Source organism: Cyprinodon variegatus, unplaced genomic scaffold (assembly GCF_000732505.1).
Source record: "Cyprinodon variegatus isolate N-32 unplaced genomic scaffold, C_variegatus-1.0 Scaffold24, whole genome shotgun sequence".
Classification (NCBI taxonomy): domain Eukaryota; kingdom Metazoa; phylum Chordata; class Actinopteri; order Cyprinodontiformes; family Cyprinodontidae; genus Cyprinodon; species Cyprinodon variegatus.
Window position 1 is genome coordinate 129,704 of NW_015150477.1, and position 18,648 is coordinate 148,351.

Below are 18,648 nucleotides of genomic sequence, written 5' to 3' on the forward strand. Positions count from 1 at the left end.
AATCTGCCCAGGGCCTTCAGAATCAGCTCTATTTGCTGATATTTCCTTATCAATGTTAGTGAGGAACGTTTTCTCCAACCAATCAGATTTCAGATTTGCCTCACAGAACCAGCTAGAGGGCCTGACTGAATGTCAGCATTTTCTGTCCTCTAATTGGTCAGTTAGAGCAAAGCCTTTACAGCCAAGTTAAGCTGGTGATAATCTGGATTTTAGATTCGCTTTTGGGAAAAGTTTTTCTGGCCTCAATAGCTAATACTAAATGAAGATACTGAGACTTTCTGCACAAAGACAGAAGGATGGAATTTGTTTATAAATAATCTGCATCTCTGGTGAGTGTGATATTTTTAATTTTCATGCTTTATGCTCTATTCTATGTGGCAATTTGATGCATATTGGCTACTGATGATGTAAATGTGGTGGAGTTGTGGTTTTAAAATAGAGGATTGTTGTTGTCTAAACTGGGCTTCTTGCTAATTAATCTCTGTATCCACCCGCACAATAATCTTACTCTGTTATATCTGCGCTTGTTACATTTCATATTTGAGAACTTTTGATGGTTTTTTTTTAACTAAAATAGGAAAAGTGATATTAACCCCTTGACACCCATGATTGCAATTATGCAACAAATCCTTTGTATTAACAAAGACAGCATGTGCATTCCCTCAGCACCAGTTATTACACATTCACAGAACAGAAACTTTTGGCAAACTTTTATATATATAAATCCAAAATTAATACAGGCATACATATACAAACTAGGATATCAAGGAGTTAAGAAGAAGTTGAAGGGTGCCCACTGAAGGCCTAGGTACCAGATGTACTGCCCGCCACTGTGACACAGTGACCAACAAAAAAAGCATGCTACATTATCAGATTAAGGTGAAATACAATGCTTGAACACTGATGCTCTCTTTTCTAAAAGGCAGTATATTCTACCATGCTATGATTTCTACTAACATCTACTACTTAAACGCCAAAATTGCAGATTTTCCCCAAATATATTCCTGAAGTTTAACATGTATTCATCCCTATTAACTCAATATTGCATCGTTTATGTGATAGATTTATTGGTACACACTTTTTAACTACAACTGTCTTTTCTCCTACAAAATAAGCTCTCATCCAAAAAAAAAAAAAAACAGGAATATATTCAAGTCTTTATAGAGAAGGGATTAAATAAGAGCAGTGAGAATTCAACATATGTTTAAAACATAATTTATGAGGTGTAATCGCATCTCAGGAGAGAGTTGGAGAGAGCTTATGCTGATTATAAATTAGGGAGCATTTCAATGTTTACGGAGATTTTAAACATGCAAACTGCAGTGCCTGTCTCTGAACCTTAACAGTCCGGGGGTATACGACGCAAATCATAAACAGATTAAAAAACATAAACATCACAGCTTATAAATATTTATTCACATACTTTCAGTGCAGACCATCCCAAAGCCTCCAAGAAAGGCTGAAGTTGCTCTTCTTTATCTTTTTTTCCCACTTCATGCTTCCATGGTTGTCAGGTGAGAGGGAGGAAGCTCTGGGTTTGTTATGGTACATGAAAGCTCACAAAAATCTAAAAATATCCCCAAATCACTAGACAGAGCAAAGTCACAAAACAAAAGCGCAGGGACGCAAACAAACCTGTGCAAGCACTTTCACACGCACACACACACTGGCACTCTGTGCATGCTCACCTTGGCATGGCTGAACTTCCTTGACGACAGCCAATTGGTCATTGACGAGCATCGGAGAGCTGAAGTTTCGCTTGAATGCTCCAGACTAATGGAGGAGAGCAGAAAGCAGAAGGACTATTTTAGCTTCTATTGCTTCCTGTATACAGATTTAGCCAAGAGGAAAATGGACTCAGATGTGCAGTGATTTAGGGACCCTAATGAAGCCATGTGAAAATTACTGGATCAAAAATACAAACACGGCGCATATTACTTAGGTACAATCTGTTTGTGGGTCCATAAGTCTACGATTTCACACTGAATTAAGCTCAGTATGCTTTTCAGTTGAAGTCAGAATTCCTTCGTCTTTACTTGCAAATGTAGAAGCTGAGCCTCTCTGTCATGTAGAGGAGCAAAAATCAAATGTACCTTTAGCTTTATTTGGATCTTTTTCTAAGCAGATGTAATTTAGCTTTCCGTGCCCTTTTCACTCCCCTACATCCTGTCCTGTTTGTGCAAAGCTGTCAAAATCCACTGAGCTGTTTTCAACAAAGTGCTCTTTAAATTTCTGAAGTTGCTCTCAGAGGATCTCACCTTTTGCTGCACACTAATGATCTCACCTATGCACCAAGAGAGGTATCACTAATCTGAAATTTTTATATTTTGGAGGAAAAGGTTTTATGCTCCATAATAACTTAAAACTTTTGTGAACCAATAAGTTTTAACTTTACTGTTTTAACAGATAGAATGCAATTTAATTCAGTTATTTTACAACTCATGTCATCTCAAGGCCCTTTACAGAACCAGATAACACAGTCAAACTGATTCAAAGAAGGCAGTTGTACATTATCTTAAATTATTTATCTGTTTCTTATTTCTCAAAGGTAAACCAAATTCATTCATGGTTCATTTTCACATCCATAAAAATCCGCATTCAGACTGACACCTAAATTGTGATTATAAATGCAGATTGGATTAAAAAGAATATATATATTTATTTTTAACAACACTATAAAACTCATAGAAACGCACGTGAGGTAAAGTAGTTCAGGTTTCCATGGCAGGATTTAATTTAAACACATTTAAAAGAAAAAAAATAATAAATCCTCCTGGTCTATGCTGTGACACAAGGCAGCAAGAATAGACACTAGTCAGGGTGGAATTAAGGAGGTAGCATGGGAATTTTCCTAACTTCCCACACAGCATCTGAAGCGCTTTCATGTAGTTCGTCAGTCTTTTCCCTGGCAGATTCACTTCAGATGAAGATTGGACAGAGAGCTGAAGCTTCAAAGGTTTCATCTTTACTAGTCTGAGCTATGATCAGAAACTCTACAAAACCACCAGCAGTGATGACTACAGTAAATATTATTACATTTCTTCATTTTCCTTTTTTTTTTTTTATCGAAGAAGAATCAAATTAATTATTTGTAGGTAAATGGAGAAAATTTACCCAAATCCAATTTTTTTATCCTAATTAAGGTTCTGATTGATTTGCTGGTAATTTTTCTTTTATTTTTATTCATGTTCAGGGTTTAGTTCTGCCTCAGCTTACAGATGGTCTCAAATTTCCTTTAATCACCCTCTGATGAATGCTAGAATTTATGGTGGTGATTGTGAGCTGGCCTGGGTTCTGCTGCAGTGAATCACCACTGATCGATGGCACTTCCTGCTCCATTCCTCACAGTTGGTATGAAATTATTTTCCTGGAACGCTGTATCTGATTAATGCCAAACATATCCTCTGCTCTAGATTCCACACAACTCAATTATAGACTCATCTGTCCATAGAACATCATTCCAGGAGTTCTTGTCACTGTCAATGGAAAATATCAGCCTGTCCTTTTTATTTCTTCAAAGGTTTTCCACCCACATACCTCCCATGGAAGTAAGAGATGCTTTACTAGCGTGCACTTTGATTTCTACAGATCCCGCTGTAGGTCCCATGATGAAATTTCAGGGTTTTTGCAGAGACTTGTTTCAGCATCTTTCTGTCTTTTCTCAGGGTAAGCATGCTTTAAAGGAAAAACCTAAGAATGTTGGATGTTGTTCAGGTCTTTGAATGTTCTTTACTAGCAGCCCCCTCTAAGTATACTGTAGCACCTAGACAGTTGTCGGCAACCCGCGGCTCTTTGGCGCCCCCCTTGCGGCTCCCTGGAGCTTTTTCAATAATGTGTGAAAATCAGATCAAACAAGTAGCTCTCTAATGCAGGTATTGAACTTTCTTCAATTTTTTCCCCAAATCCTAAAAATATAAATCACACCAAGGAACGCTGGTGACGGAGGATGTGGGATTTCAGGGTTAGAGAGCTCTGCTCTGGTGGATGTCAGTTCCTGCTTGGTTCCTCAAGACTAAATCGACTCCTCCCAACAGAAACAGGTCCACCATAGAAAGATTCCTTTATTGTGCTTCTATAATTTCATCAATGCAACAAAACTTAAACCGCGCGGTGAAGGGCGGTGCACAGTGAGAGCGTTCACTGCTCCTCCCTCACCTCATGCTGTGACATTTGCTCCAGGATAAACATTTAATCATGAATGCTTATAATATATGTAAGCCCACATAGTCCTTTTCTATAGTGGGATAATACACTTAGAGCCCATGTTGCCATATGAGGCTGATATAAGACTTGTACATTTTTGCTGCTCCAGGCAGATTTGTTTTTTTTTTGTCCAATATGGCTCTCTGAGCAGTTTGGGTTGCCGACCCCTGACCTAGAGGCTACTGTTGCTGGCCGTGGGACGTATCATGGTCACTTCCTGTTTTGACTGCTGACCTAAGTTATTACGCTCCTATCGAACCAATGACCAGCTTTAGTCCATGAAGCAGACACCGTTTGTGCATTTAAGGCTAGGCTTAAAACTTTCCTTTTTGATAAAGCTTAGGGTTGAAAACAGAGTAATGTTTGCTTAGTCGCTGGGTGAGTAGAGAAGTAGGTGGAGGTAGAGCGTTAACAGCCCGATCTGGTGGGGAAGAATTTCAGTCCGGACAGATTTCTCCTTGGCTATACCTTTCATCCAAAATAGTTAGTTTATCCTGTTCTGTTTTCTGTATTTGTGCTGCTATATGTTTGGGCTGCTGGATCACATAGGGACCACTTTTCCTTCTTCTGCTTCATTCTATCTCTATTCTCCTAATGCAATATTTGTCAAGATCAACTTATAACTTTATGCTCTCTCTGCTTTTTCTCTTCATAGTAGCTTCATCTGGTCTTTTCCTATTCGGCTGTGACTCCATCCTGGATTGAAATATCAACTGTGCTGCTATCGACATCTCTGTTTATAGATATTGGAATTTGGCCTGTTTCCTGTGTAGTCCTTTTTCGTTTACTGTTACTAGTACAATTGGCTTGGAGTCCATCTGCCTGGCTGTTTCTTTCCTGTGGAGCTGGTTGACAGTTACCTTTTGTATCTCTGCTTCTTTTCTTATGTTTGCTTCTGTCTCCTTGAACCTCAGTCGGCCTCGGCAAAAGGAAGCTCACGCTTAGCCTGCTTGTACTGAAGGTTTTTTCCTGTTAAAAGAGTTTTCCTCTCCACTGTCGCTCTTTGCATGCGTGGATTGAGGGATTGCTGAAGAGTCAACAACAAAATGCTCGCAAAGGTCGTCACCGCAGGCTCTTCCAGGAGTAGCATGTCTCGCAAGTCAATGACTGGATGCAATCAACTGGTTTTCCTAAGCGCTCTGATAGTATTGTATCCCTAAAGTAAATGCCTTATGCTACTCTTATATTTCCACACAGATGGCAACCTCATCAGGTAATTCTAAAAGCTCCTCTTCAAAGAGCTCAAAACCCTTTTTTCCATGTTCTTTTCAAACAGATTATCAGAATTATTTAAAGAATAATAATAATAATATTAAAGGTTAATGTAAAAATGAGTGTAATCGGATAAACATTGCATTTGCTATAATAGGTTTCTTTATTGCATTTCGTTCGGAGGATTTACTTCATCTGTTAATTCTTCATTGTTTTGTTGTTTTTTTATAAATTGAAGGCCTTGGGTCTAATTAGTATTTTCTGCCTTATCTTGACACATCAAGGTCATTAAACAGAGAAAAACAACATGTCCTCCCTTGTTTTCAGGGTAAATTATTTAATTAACCTCACCTCAAACATTTTTACCTTGATCTTCCTTTTTTTTTGATCAAGCACACATTTTTATCAATTTGAAATCTTTACACGGTATTGTACTAAATATGTGCTTCATGTTTTTGTTTTTCCAGTTTCTTGCACTATAATAAGAAAAAATAAAGCAAAAAAAGCAGACCATTTTTCCTATAGATAAGACTTAATGTCAGTAAAATTCCTATAAGAATTCTGTAGGTTAAATCAATATTGCAGCACAAAACTTAGTTTATGTACCTTTCCATGACATTGCTGCTGTGAAAGTTCTGATGTGCACCACAGGTGAGCAGCCATCTTGCACGTTTTACACCGCAGAGCTTGTTTGGAGTTTCCTATAGAGAGGGAAAGAACAAAACATGAAATCCAAGAAACGCAGACTTCGATGCAGACACAAACAAGCTGAAACATTTTTCTAAAGGGAAGCAGCAGGCTACATAAAAAAAAGCGTGAAGAGAACAAAGTGGCCTGCAGATCACATAAGCAGATTTCTTTCTTCTCACTTTATCAAGCTCTGTCCTAGTTTTTATCCAGCTGACAGTGTTGCAGGTGGTGATACTAACAGCTTATAATCAACAGCACAAGATTGAAAACCAGCTGAAGATATTTCAGACATAATCGATTTAAAAGTGATTCATCAAGTGTTTTCCTTCAATTTAAAATATTAAAAGGGGGAAAAAAATCCATCTCCAGATGTTTTCATCCTAATTTGTTTTCTAATGAGATAAACAGTGTTTTCATGCATGAAAGGGGCAAAGCCTTTTTTGTTTTTAATCCAAAGAAAGACTGATTTCTAAATTTGCTCTGGATGAGGATAACATCAACAAGGCACTTATAGATAAAGGGAAAAAATTGCAGGGCTTAAAGAAGGCACAGCTTTTTACTTTAAAGAGGAACATTGATTGTACTTAATCAGCTTAACAAGGACACAGAGGCTAGACTTTATTTGAGGACTGCAGATGAGTGCAGCCAGAGCGAGGTGATGCATTACATAAATAAACTCCACAATGTATGCAAAACAACAGCACAGACGCAAACACAGGGGAGCAGGTAGGAGGTTGTAATCAGTCATACTGACAGGAAACACATTTAGCAGAAATACTAGTAGCTGTTAGCTCAGAAGAGCAACAAACTTTCCAAAAAATATCTTCACTTAAATCACACAGAGGGAAACAATTCACTTTTAATTAAATGTTCATTGAATGGAGCCAAAGCACATTTAACTGTTTGAGAATTTGTCAAGTTAATTAAAAATAGTACTTTCTTTAACCTTCTGTTTGGTTCATCTGTGCAACATATTAGAGCAGATAACATTTCTAAAGCTTAAGCTGGACTTTTGGTAAGATTATTAATTTTGACTTCATTCATCAACGCTTGTTAGGGAAAATTTATTCTCTTTTTTGGCTATTTTATATCCCAAAACCAGGCTTGTACGTTAGAAAAAGTTACTTTCCCAGAACTTTTGTAATATTTTTACTTTTAATAATGAATTTCACCAATATCCAACTCGTAGTAGTTGTCTTATCAGGCCTCCTTACTCTCGTACAACTCAAACACAGTTTAATCTATTATACAGAGGATCAAGGACATTGAACAGTCTTCCCACATCACTGACAGATCTTTCTAAAGAACAATTTAAACGGAGAGTAAAATTGTTGCTACTAAGTTGTCTGAATTTTCTATATGGATTTGTGGTCTAAACGATATTTTAAATTGTTTTATACAAAGAAATGTTTTTTTTTTTGTGCTTTTGTACATGTTTTGAAATGGTGAAATAAATTTGTTTTTATGAGGACTGCCACTCATTAAGCCCCTTGAGGGTTTTTTGGCAGCTGTCCATCACATTTTCTTTTTTAGTGAAACATTATTCTGTTTTTATCTTTTTGTTGTGAAAATGAAATAAATAGGGATGCACGATATAATCGGCCCCTTATCGGTTTCGGCTTGAAAACTGAATATCGGACATCGGCCACCCCACCGATATTTAACCCGATATTTGATCAGCTTCTGAGTTTCTAAAGTCTAAAAAAAAATAAAAAATAATAAATACTACTTCTTCTTCTTCCTCAAAAACTTCTTTTTTACAGACTTAAAAACTTCTAAAGACGAGGGAAAAAATATTGATACATTAAAATATCACAATATCTTCATATGCTGATATATTGCCATTTAAAAACACCATATCAATCTCTTTTACTAATGAAATATTGCTATATGTCATCGTTATGCTACGAAATCCCCCGAAAATTCACAAAATTTTGCCTTATTTTTATATGTTGATATATTGACTCGGTATCGATCTATTTTACTAACAAAATCTCACAAGAATTTGCAAAATATCACGAGAGTTTGTAACAGAACGATGAAATTGTACAAGATTTTGAAAGTAAAATAGATCGATACCGTGTTTTTTAAAATCAATTTGATTCAGCATATGAAAATATATTTGAGTATATTATTTTTCAAAGTGTCAGAAATGGATAACAAAACTGCTATTTTCAATGACTACTTATTTTTGTCCAGCTTTAACATCAGTATCGATATCGGTTATCGGCTACATGAGTTTTAAAATATCGGCATATCGGATAACGGCCACAATCCCAATATCGTGCATCCCTAGAAATAAATATAAAATATATATATATATATATAAAACATGCTTCTGATGACATCACACAAGGTATCAGAAAAGCGGTTTTCCTGAATATTTCCTTCTAAAGCTTACGTTTCCTTTCTGATTTGCATTTTTGATTAAATTAAGATTCTCCTCCAGCTGTGTTTACCTTTGCTTCATGGGGTAAAAAAAATTAACATATGAGAATAATGCATGGGTTGAGGATAAAAAATGCCCAAAGGAAAAATGTGTTGCTCATCTGATGTTCCATCTCATCTCCTGAGATCACTTTAAGCCTCTCATATTCACATCATTCTGTGAATTTGTATTTCTAAATTATTTCAACTAAGCGTCCCTTAGGAGCAAGAGATAAGCTAAAGAGACAAGACGTGACCAAAACCTAAGGAGGTTGAGTTTAGAGAATCCATTTGAGCAAAACTTGAGAAGTGGGATAAACAGAGGAGATCTCATGATAATACGGCCATGGTCTTATTTAGCCTAGTTGATTGGAAGGAAAATTAAAGAGCTTAACATGTGATGAAACCACTTTTTTTCTCTAGCCGTTATTTGAGAGCAAACTAACAGGAAATTGGGATATGTGAGAGAAGGGGGTAGCCTTACAGCATAGGTAGACATCCCAGGATTTTAACCTGCAACAGCCTTAGTCAAGGACTAAGCTCACCATACATAGTTCACATGTTTTAATCCGCATCAACACAGATATAATAGATATAGTGATTCGAACTAAGGATATCAAATCAGGACACATTTGAAATCGGCACAGTATGTCTCGTTTCTTTCTTAGCAGAGGACAGGAAAAGAGAGATGTTAGAAAAATTAGAAAACTTGTACAATCATCATCGTGGGAATTATTTCCCGGGAGGAAAAATTGTAAAGAAGAAGAAAACCACTTCGGTCTCAGTTGGTGCTCATTTACACCAACTGGAGTAAGTATGATGTAAAGGAGGTCTTGTCTTCAGTTTTGCTTTTCTATGTGTGTCAATAATAAAACACATGGGATTGCTTTGCAAAACAGAAATAGGTGAGAATGGAACATAACTGGAAAACTGAATGATATATATGACATTTTTACAGTCATTTGTTTATTGACGTGCTTTCTAATGTTTGTAGATTTCTTTCTCTTTACCTTCTATGATCATTGACCCAAATATACTGAAACAGAGCAGTTTCCTTACAACATTAAGATGCTTCGTAACAAATATATTTCTATGTCGTCTGTTAATCGTCATCAAGCCTTATCTGTTTCAAATATTTAGACAGAGAATGCAGTAATCTTTTGAGAACAGGTTTAGCACCTTACCCACTATCATTTGCTTGCAGTGCTGGCAGTTAGTGGGCTTCCGAAAGATGTGGTCCTGAAAGCAGTGGTTAATCTGAGCTCGGGGAGGCTTGGCAGGCAGCGATGGGGAAAGGCTGAGAGACGGTGAGTGGGAACAGATGGAAGGGTTGGGGCTAAGAGACGGTGAAATGGAGGGCGAACGCTCGCCAACAAGAGGGGAGCCGGGTGGCAGTGGAGGAGAAGGTGGCGGTGGGTCAGTGATGAAGTCTGCAGGCAGGCGAGCATCGCTGTAGGACCTCTGGAAGAAGTTCTCCACGCTCTTGCTGCGCATCATGGTCTTGAAGGACAGCGAGCGTTTCAATCTCTGGAGCTGCACAAATAGACGAAAACAGAAAGGTAAACAAAGAATAAACCGTAATGAGCAGGAGGTAATAATGCTGAATGCACGCTCAGGACAGCACAAGCAATATCTCAGTATATGTAAACAAAACACCAAGCTCAGACCAGCTCTCAATGGGAAAATAACATTGACTCATGACATTCATTATTGCCTCATGTGGATAAAGTAATAATACTAAAGTTTCAAAATGCCCTAAAGTGAGACAAAAGTGTTCTCTGTGCATTTGGTTCATGGTTAAACAAGATAAGCCTTTTCCTTTTATGCCCCCATGTTGTTTTAAATTGAAATCTGCAGTGTGTAAATGTTTTTTCTTCTGTAGTGGTCAGTAGGGGAGCAGCAGCATTAAATGGGATTAAACAGTGTTATCACATGTTAACAGCAGGTTCAGGTGATTGTTAACCTGATGATGTTGGTACAATAACATTTAAAGCATAAAGGTTTGTGCTGAGCAAACAATGTTAAGCCAATATACTACAGCAAAATGGTTTGATTAAAAGTCTTTCATACTTCCTTGGTTATAGGTTTCAGGTAATGTAAAATATTTTGTGGACCTTGTCTGCTTTGTTCACAAGTTTTATGTCAACAACCTGCAATTACAGAAAATGCTTCGCTTATTAACCTTGAAACTTACCAAAAATTACTCAAGTTAAAATAGCTGAAATTTTCTGGTGAGATTTCAGAGAAGAAATTGCCTTTTCCTTCTTATTTTCTTTTGAAAAGTCTTTTCTTTTCTTCAGTATTTTGATATAATAGTACTTGATAATGACCACTATCAGAATAGGGGCTCACTTTTTTCATTTAAGCCATTTAACCTGAGTTTCAATCAGTTGTAAAAGTTTCTAAAGTCAGTCCAAGAGCAGATTAAATTTGGTCAAGAACTAATTTGAAGCCAAAGTCATTGCCACATTGTTTACAACCTGGTTGTCATAAATGAATTATAAATAAATAAATGGAGAGCAAAATGTTAATGTTTTTTTCTTAACAAATGGGCATGAACACTCTACCTAAATCCTTTACTTTCCTAATTTTTCTAAACATGCTTTGGAATGACAAAAAGATATAAGAACTGTAAAAACTTAAGTTTAATACCACTTTAAACAAATGCAACAAAAAAAAAACAGAAAACTATGGCCTCTTTGAAGCAATTAAAAAATGGTCTCTAAACCTTTGCACAGTGTGTTTTAATCAGGTATAAGTACATAACTAGCTGATGCCTATTTTTAAAAGGCTCAAAATATGAAAAATGCTACTTGAGCTGCAGCTGCCTGGCAATGATTGATGAATGTACATTTTCAGAAATTAACCAGCAGCTTTGCACACATACGCTAATGACATGATGATGACATGCTGCTCCAGTCAGCAAGGAAACTGTGCTGTTGCAGGGAACTGTCTTGTTGCAGGGGAAGAATGGCTCTGCATAGACAAACTGCCGGACAGACAGACAGACAATCAGAGTAATGCAGACACTGTGTGCAGATGGTCTGCCTGTTTGCCAGTGCATGCTCGTTTCTGCTCTGTGCCAAACCTAATCACTTTTCGGAGACATGATGTTTGCAGCCCTGCATGTCTGGTAATGAGATATGAAGACACTTTGTCTATTTAAGAGTAGTATTCTTCTGTGTGAGGGACACATAGGGGCAAACACAGAGACAAAAGATAGAAGGTGCATTTGTTCCATCCATATGTTTCCGGCATAACTCCATTTGGATAATATGACCTCATTAGATTACACCAATACATACTCTGTATACATTGAACTGTTCCAGCTCTTTTTGCTTGTGAACGTGTTTTCTGCTTTTTGCACCTTGTTGTGAAAAAGATTTTTAATTGTAACCATTGTCTTTGCTGATATAATATCCGAGAAAAAAGAAAAAAACTGAAATGTGACAGATGCCATCATTGAACTGTCGTGTAACTTCGTAGAAAAATGATGTCAGCTGGAGGCAATGTGCAGCTTCTCTTCATCTGGATGCAAAGTATGTGTTGCATTCATATGCAGATATTCCCCCAATGACTGGAGGAATTATATTCTGAATATTTTAAACATGATTGTTTCTCCTTTGTTGCGTGTTCCAATAAAAGCATTCAAATAACAGTTAGCAGGATTTACACACAGTCTGAAAAAGTCAGTATGATCAGGATATTGTCCAAAACTGGATAATTATCTACTCATGCATCCATCTGTCTGTCCTTTATTTGTTTGCCTGTCCATCCATCCTTCTTAATCAGTTTTTTTAAGAAAAATATTTTTTTCCTATACTAAATAGTTTTTATTTTTCTTGTACACATCTAATAAGTAGTTTGCATATGAACAGGAAGAGATATTGTTGAAAACTATTGTTACTGATTACCCTGGTTGTCATGCCAACCTCATTAATATGCTAAAAAAAATTAATCACATTTATTTTTATTCATAGAGCTCCGATTCACAACAAAAGTTGTCTTAATGCGCTTTTCCAGACAAATAGATCTGGTTTATATAGAGAAATAAGTAGTCATTAAGAAACACAAGTCTAGATTAAATCAATTTAACCACAACGCCTCCTAACTTCCAGCCATGACTAAATGTTATCAAGTCTTCTATATTTTCTGTAATTTTCATTACTCTTCTTCGACTCTTTCTATCTCTGGTACGCCTAGAGCCAAGCTCCAATCATCGCAGTCGAGTGGCAGCATAACAGCTCCGACTGAAGCACATGTCTGAATTACTGTCAGTGTGCAGTTCCAAAAAAACCTTCCCGTTAGCCTTCATTTAAGCATTATCTGAGAGAATTCTACCACCTATTGAAGGACAGGGTGACCTCACGCGCAATGGAAGGCATTGCTGTCATCTCACATGAATCTTTGTAAGAGGTAAGAAGCTCTCATGGAAGCAAGAGGCTGGTTCAGAGAAGCATTTATCATGGAAACAAAGACATTGTGACAAAGCCCTCTAACTTCATTTCACACAAATCAAGTCAGCTCTTTGAATTTATCCAATAATAGAAATGTTTGAGAAAGGTTCATGGGCATAGTAATCAGAGAGGGTAGTGCTCAGCAAAATATGCTGAGGGGAAAATCATCTTTGTCTAATTTTAGAACAGAAACCGATGCTTCAACTACATGCAGTCTTTATATTTCTCTCTAATAAGTTTATTGTATTTTGTTGTTTTATTGTATTTATTGTGTTTTTCATTTTATTGTATTTTTGAGGGGGGCACTACCTTCATCTTTTATACGATCCGTGGTCAAAGTCAAAGAAACAGAAAGCAAAAGTTACACTTTTATCTGTAAATTAATAATTCCCGATTTAATCTTTTTTTTTTATGTTAAACACAAAAAATCCAGATTCAGTAAGACGGCTGGTTTTGCTGTAAGCACCATATTTTGAACACCTCTTCCACCTGCTACAGGTTGTAGCCCAGGGGCTCAGATCAAACTAATCTAACAGTCCAAATATGCTTACATATATAGAGACAACCTCTCTCCATCATCATTTACTGCAATGATGCCTCCTTTTTGCAAAATTAACAGTAAATTATTTTGCTTGAGAATTTGCACGACAAACTTCTTAACTAAATTTGCAAAAATTGATAAATTGCAGTTGCTGTTCACATTTGCATTTCCTTATCCCTGTTTTTTGTGCGGTTTGGTCATAAGCATTTGATCTTGTTTATGAAGATCCATGAAAAAAAAACCTTTACACCCACTGTTTCAGTCATTTTACAAACTGCACTTGCACCTGGTGTGAAGATACCCTTCCCAATTTGCATGTTTTTTTTATTTAGTAACATGAAGATCGGGCGATTTGAGCCCTAAAACCGTACATGGTTAAATGTTCATACCTTAGACACACTGCCTCATGAGGATGGATCTTATTTAGATAGATACTTTAATCAAATATGTATTATTAATATCTGTGTTGGTGGAGCACTATGGACATAATATATTGTCATTCTTCAAGGTAAAACTGTTAGAAGACTTTTATTACATCTTTAGAAATGTTTTTTTTTATGTTTTGAATTATACCTTGGGATAATTCAAATAATATTTTTTTAAATGCTACAGTGTCAGAAGCTGCACTGGTTTCCAGGAGACACTGAACTGTTTATCTTGGACTGCAATGGTCACAAACAGCAACGGGCTTAGATAATGCTCCTCTTGAAAATTACTTTAACTTCTATTAACACACATAAAAACAGGCAAAATGTTCAACATATTATTTCAGAAAGCATAAAGTCTGAGATCAGACAAAGTGCTTTTTTTTTGTGCTTAAAGGTATAGAGGACATTTTTTCCGGATGGATCATCTAAATAAGTGGTCCTCCTAATTGGCAATCATTTTGGTTATATGTTTACGTAAGGCCATCCTACGTGCTCGCCCCGTTAGCTATCTTTTTCTGTGCTTGCGCACTTTCAGACATATATCTGTGGTGAAATACGGTTTCAGACACTCATTGAAGCTCTCCTTTCTCTTTGAAAATGGCTGAGAGTCGTAAGAGAAAAAGTGTCCAGGAAGTGTATGAGAAGAAAGAAGAAGAAGAAGAGGCATATATTCCAGAATGCTTTGCACGGAGATATCTCCTAAAAGCATTGTGGGATTTGCTGTCACAGCGGCCTGCTATTCCCATAGGCTGTCGCAACCCGGCAGCAGCGACTAATAACAAAGATGGCCCACGCATTGCATAGTGGACCAACAGGAATGTGATCATCAGTGTGTACGGTAAAGGGCTTGTTATACTCCACGCAGCAGTGTGTTGCAGTGAGCTTGTTGTAGATATTTTTGATTTATGCCCAATACTGAAGTGTGGTCTGCGCTGTTATTCCACACAGAGGGACAATCAGGAACTAGCTGTTGGTCTAGATTAGGGTGACCAGACGTCCTCTTTTTCCTGGATATGTCCTACTTTTCATACCTAAAAAAGGTATGAAAAGTCCTTGGGGAATTTCAAAATTGTCCAGGATTTTAGTCGACTACAGTGCAGCAGAACCAAGCCGTGAGCTCCAGGGCTGGTCCAGGAACTCCACCAGATGGGGGCAGGGTGCCAGCGGGGGACAGAGCGACCGGAAGTGGGGGCAAGTTTGTGCGACAACAAAAAATGCAGGGATCCAGAGTTGTTTTCCACAATGGCGGTCATACAAACAAAACAAGCCGGTAAGGTACCAAACAGGAAATACGCATAGTGTAGAGCTGATGTAGATTTGACAAATCAGAGGCTGTGATCACCTACAATTTTGGAGAGGTGCACCAGAGTGAGAGGGGCCGGGGTACATTGGCATTCACTGCGACACACACAGACAACCTGGTTTCTGAGTATAAATCAGACTAAAGTTAACTGAGTTCACTATAAAGTCAACTATATAGTCCCCGCTCTATATAGTGATTGAGGTATTTAGGGGTCAGGGCGGATATTCGGGAAAAGTAAGCTTGTATGAACTATTTTTTTTAAGTGGAGAGGTCTTCTCCACAATACATTTAAGGGTTGCAGCTGAAAATCTGGTTTTCTCTCCATTATGAGAGAGTGCAAAGACCATAATGTCTTTGCAATTCTGAATAGATGGTAAAAATATTAAAAGAAAGAAAAGAAATGTGATCAACTGTTTTGTGATCAAACAATCATTTCCATCCATGCATCCATCATCCATACTGGTTCTTCCCTGGCCAGCCAGTTGGCTTACGGCGTGTAAACGGCATTTAAATCTGGAATGGAGCAGGTCAAGCCCATTTTTAAAGGTGGGTCTAACATTTCAGAAACTAATCACATAACTACAGATTAGATGTTAAAATGTCTTTTTTTACATCCATTCTTCCGTGTAGCTATATTGACTTCAGACAAAAAATTTTCCTTTATTTTATTCTTCTTTATTCTAAAATCATATATCTAATTGGCTTCTAATGACTCATCTCCCTAGAACCACATGAGCACACCATGTTTCACAAACCTTCCTTCATTCACAGTTCTCACATGTTTTGGTCTAAATGTCTAAAATCAAAGCTCCAACAGAAGAAAGCAGATTTTGGTCGGCTAAAAAAGAGTAATAAGACCTTTGTTGAACACAGACATGTGTCTTTGAGCTTCTGTTAAAATTTAATGAGGCCAGACTGAGATATTTATAGGATGTGCGGGGGTGTCTAGAGGTCACAACAGAACAATAAAACCTCGGTCCCAACAGGAAGGTGGCTTATATCCACAGTTTTTAGTGATCTCTAAAAACTGGCATATTCTTTATAGAGTTTTCATTAAAACACTCTCTGAGTCATTGTTTGAAGTTTGCGTCACTTAAATGTTTTTTAAAGCGGTTGTTTTTTGTTCTGTTTGTTCTGTCATTTTTTTTTTGGTTGAATGTCTTAGGCATTACATATTTTACCCTTTTTCAAATGTCTTTATGTCATATTTCCAATACAGAGTCCACTCCAACATTGCAAAATGTCTCTCTATGCTATTTAAAGAATGGTGGTAATCCAGGATATATTAAAAAAGAGCCACTATAATGTATCTGTTCTGACAGTTAATCCAATTATAACAGCTGAAAATTACAAAACCATTTTTTTTTTCTTCAATAGAGTCCACTTATCTGTGTATACTGGCTGTACTGCTCACTTTAAAACGCCACAGTCAAATGATTAATACATGAGAAACGTCAAAGTGTCCAACCTTGTTCTAAATGGGGATGTTTTATTTTAAAGAGGACCAGCTTTGGTGTAAATGTGCTGTGAAAGACAGAGTCTCCTGGCTCACAGCAGTTCTAGGTCACAGGAAGAATATGCAGTTTCAAAGGAAATTATATTCCTAAAGTAGGCTACTATGGTATGAAGTATTTAAAGCTTCGCCACATGGATACAAAAAGAAAAAGAACTTTATACTTTTCCCATTATTTTCCTATATCGCACAATCTCCGTGTATAGCCTGCAAAACACACTGTCTTCACCAATTTCATGTCCTAAAATTGGTTATTATGCATAGCTGGATGGCAGATTCCTGCTATGAATATGAGATAAGCAATGCATAATCACAGGGTCCTTCCAGTTTTCTTCTTCTATCACAAACACTGGTACACACATGCGATCAATCAAGCTTATTCACGCAGAACCACACACATACTATCTCTCTATAGCTCCGTCTCAAGAATTGCTTAATGGAGGAGAAACTCAGAGCGCTGAGTATCTTTTTTGCCCTTCTGACCAAGACTCCAATATTTCAGAGGCTCACCTTTATCGTAACGTCACATCAATAAAGATCACACCAATGAAGGTGTGATCATTCATTAAGAAAGACCTTGGCCTACTTCAGAGACGACTATGAAAATGTCATCAAAAGATGTTTTTGTGCTTTTTGGGGTCACGTTATCTCTGCTAAGTTAACCTTAACCTGCTCAGTATGTATCTTTTAATTTAAATGTTTCCCAGACAGAATGACACACGCAGATATTTGAAATTGCCCGGCCCGGCCTTTTAAAGTGTGCTGGAGGTCGGCACATGACACAATGATATCACATTGCAGCCCTCTTTCACTCACCGCCTACATCAGTGGAATCACTGTTGTATCCTCTTTATTCTGGGAGTAAGGGAAGTGTTCGTTAACAAGATCTGAGGTGAACTCAAAAAAGGCGTCCTTTCAAAAAGCCTTTTTGATTCACTGGCAAAACCCAGAGATCAAAAACTGGAGTCATCTGTGTAATGCAGGTCGATCATTAGCAATACTTTAGCAGAATAACTGAACACTTTCCCGTTTTGCTTGGGTAAGCTTTCTTTTTCTGCTTGTTAAAAATTATATAGATAGACCCTCACAAGATTTCTGGATTTTCTCACAGCTATCAGGGCTCTGCAGGCATGTATGGTCCATAGAGCTTCTAGAAAATCCTATTTAATTCTCCCAGCAGCATTGAGAGGCTTGTGGTCTTTAGAATCATGTCTCAGCAGCTATTGGGTGGATTGCTGTGAAATTTGCAACAAACTTTAAAGTCCCCCTCAGGAGGAATGTATTGGTTAGTACTGCTGTAATAGTCTTTCATGTGCTCAGAGAGAGAGAGAGAGGGAGGAATCAAATTGCACTCTTTATGTGCAAAGATAGCTAACCTTTAAATGAATTAAAGATCAGAGCATTTAAATGGGACTTTTTTAACTCTGGTTTTTCAAACGCAAATACAGAAAGTCTAAGGAAACAATAGATTTGGGTCATGTACATTTTTTAGGGGGAACTCTTACTCAACCGTTGTGCACTTAGAATATAACTATGGCGCCACTGTTTTTTTATGATCTTGGTCCTGATGACTGGCTTAATTAATCATTTCATTCATCTGTCTAAATCTGCTAATCCTATCCACCTGCTCCACTTATTCACTAGCCAGTGGTGAGAGCGTTTCAGCATTACCTTAGTGTTTCTGAATACCTGATCCTGTTCTGCCCTCTCAACCACTGAGCCTGCCTGTTCCCATCTGATCTGTTTGACCTGACCTGTCTTTGGACTCCTGCTGTATTCTGCCTGTTTGCTGAACTTCTAACTGCCTTCTGACACCGACCTGGATTTTCCTTCTCAAGCTATTCGGACGTCTGATCTCCTGGTTCTGAATCCTA

General features: G+C 37.5%; 1 protein-coding gene across 3 annotated transcripts in view; it reads right to left on the reverse strand.

The window, feature by feature from the left end:
* The window catches only part of LOC107096816 (SH3 and cysteine-rich domain-containing protein 2-like), a 44,663-nt gene that overhangs the window by 19,221 nt on the left and 6,794 nt on the right, over positions 1 to 18,648 (reverse strand). For all 3 annotated transcript variants that reach the window (XM_015393673.1, XM_015393692.1, XM_015393683.1), the window contains 3 exons: positions 9,717 to 10,065; positions 6,022 to 6,116; positions 1,689 to 1,773 (listed from right to left, as the gene is read on the reverse strand). In XM_015393673.1, coding sequence (XP_015249159.1) covers positions 1,689 to 1,773; positions 6,022 to 6,116; positions 9,717 to 10,065 — 529 coding nt within the window. The remainder of the gene's footprint in view (positions 1 to 1,688; positions 1,774 to 6,021; positions 6,117 to 9,716; positions 10,066 to 18,648) is intronic.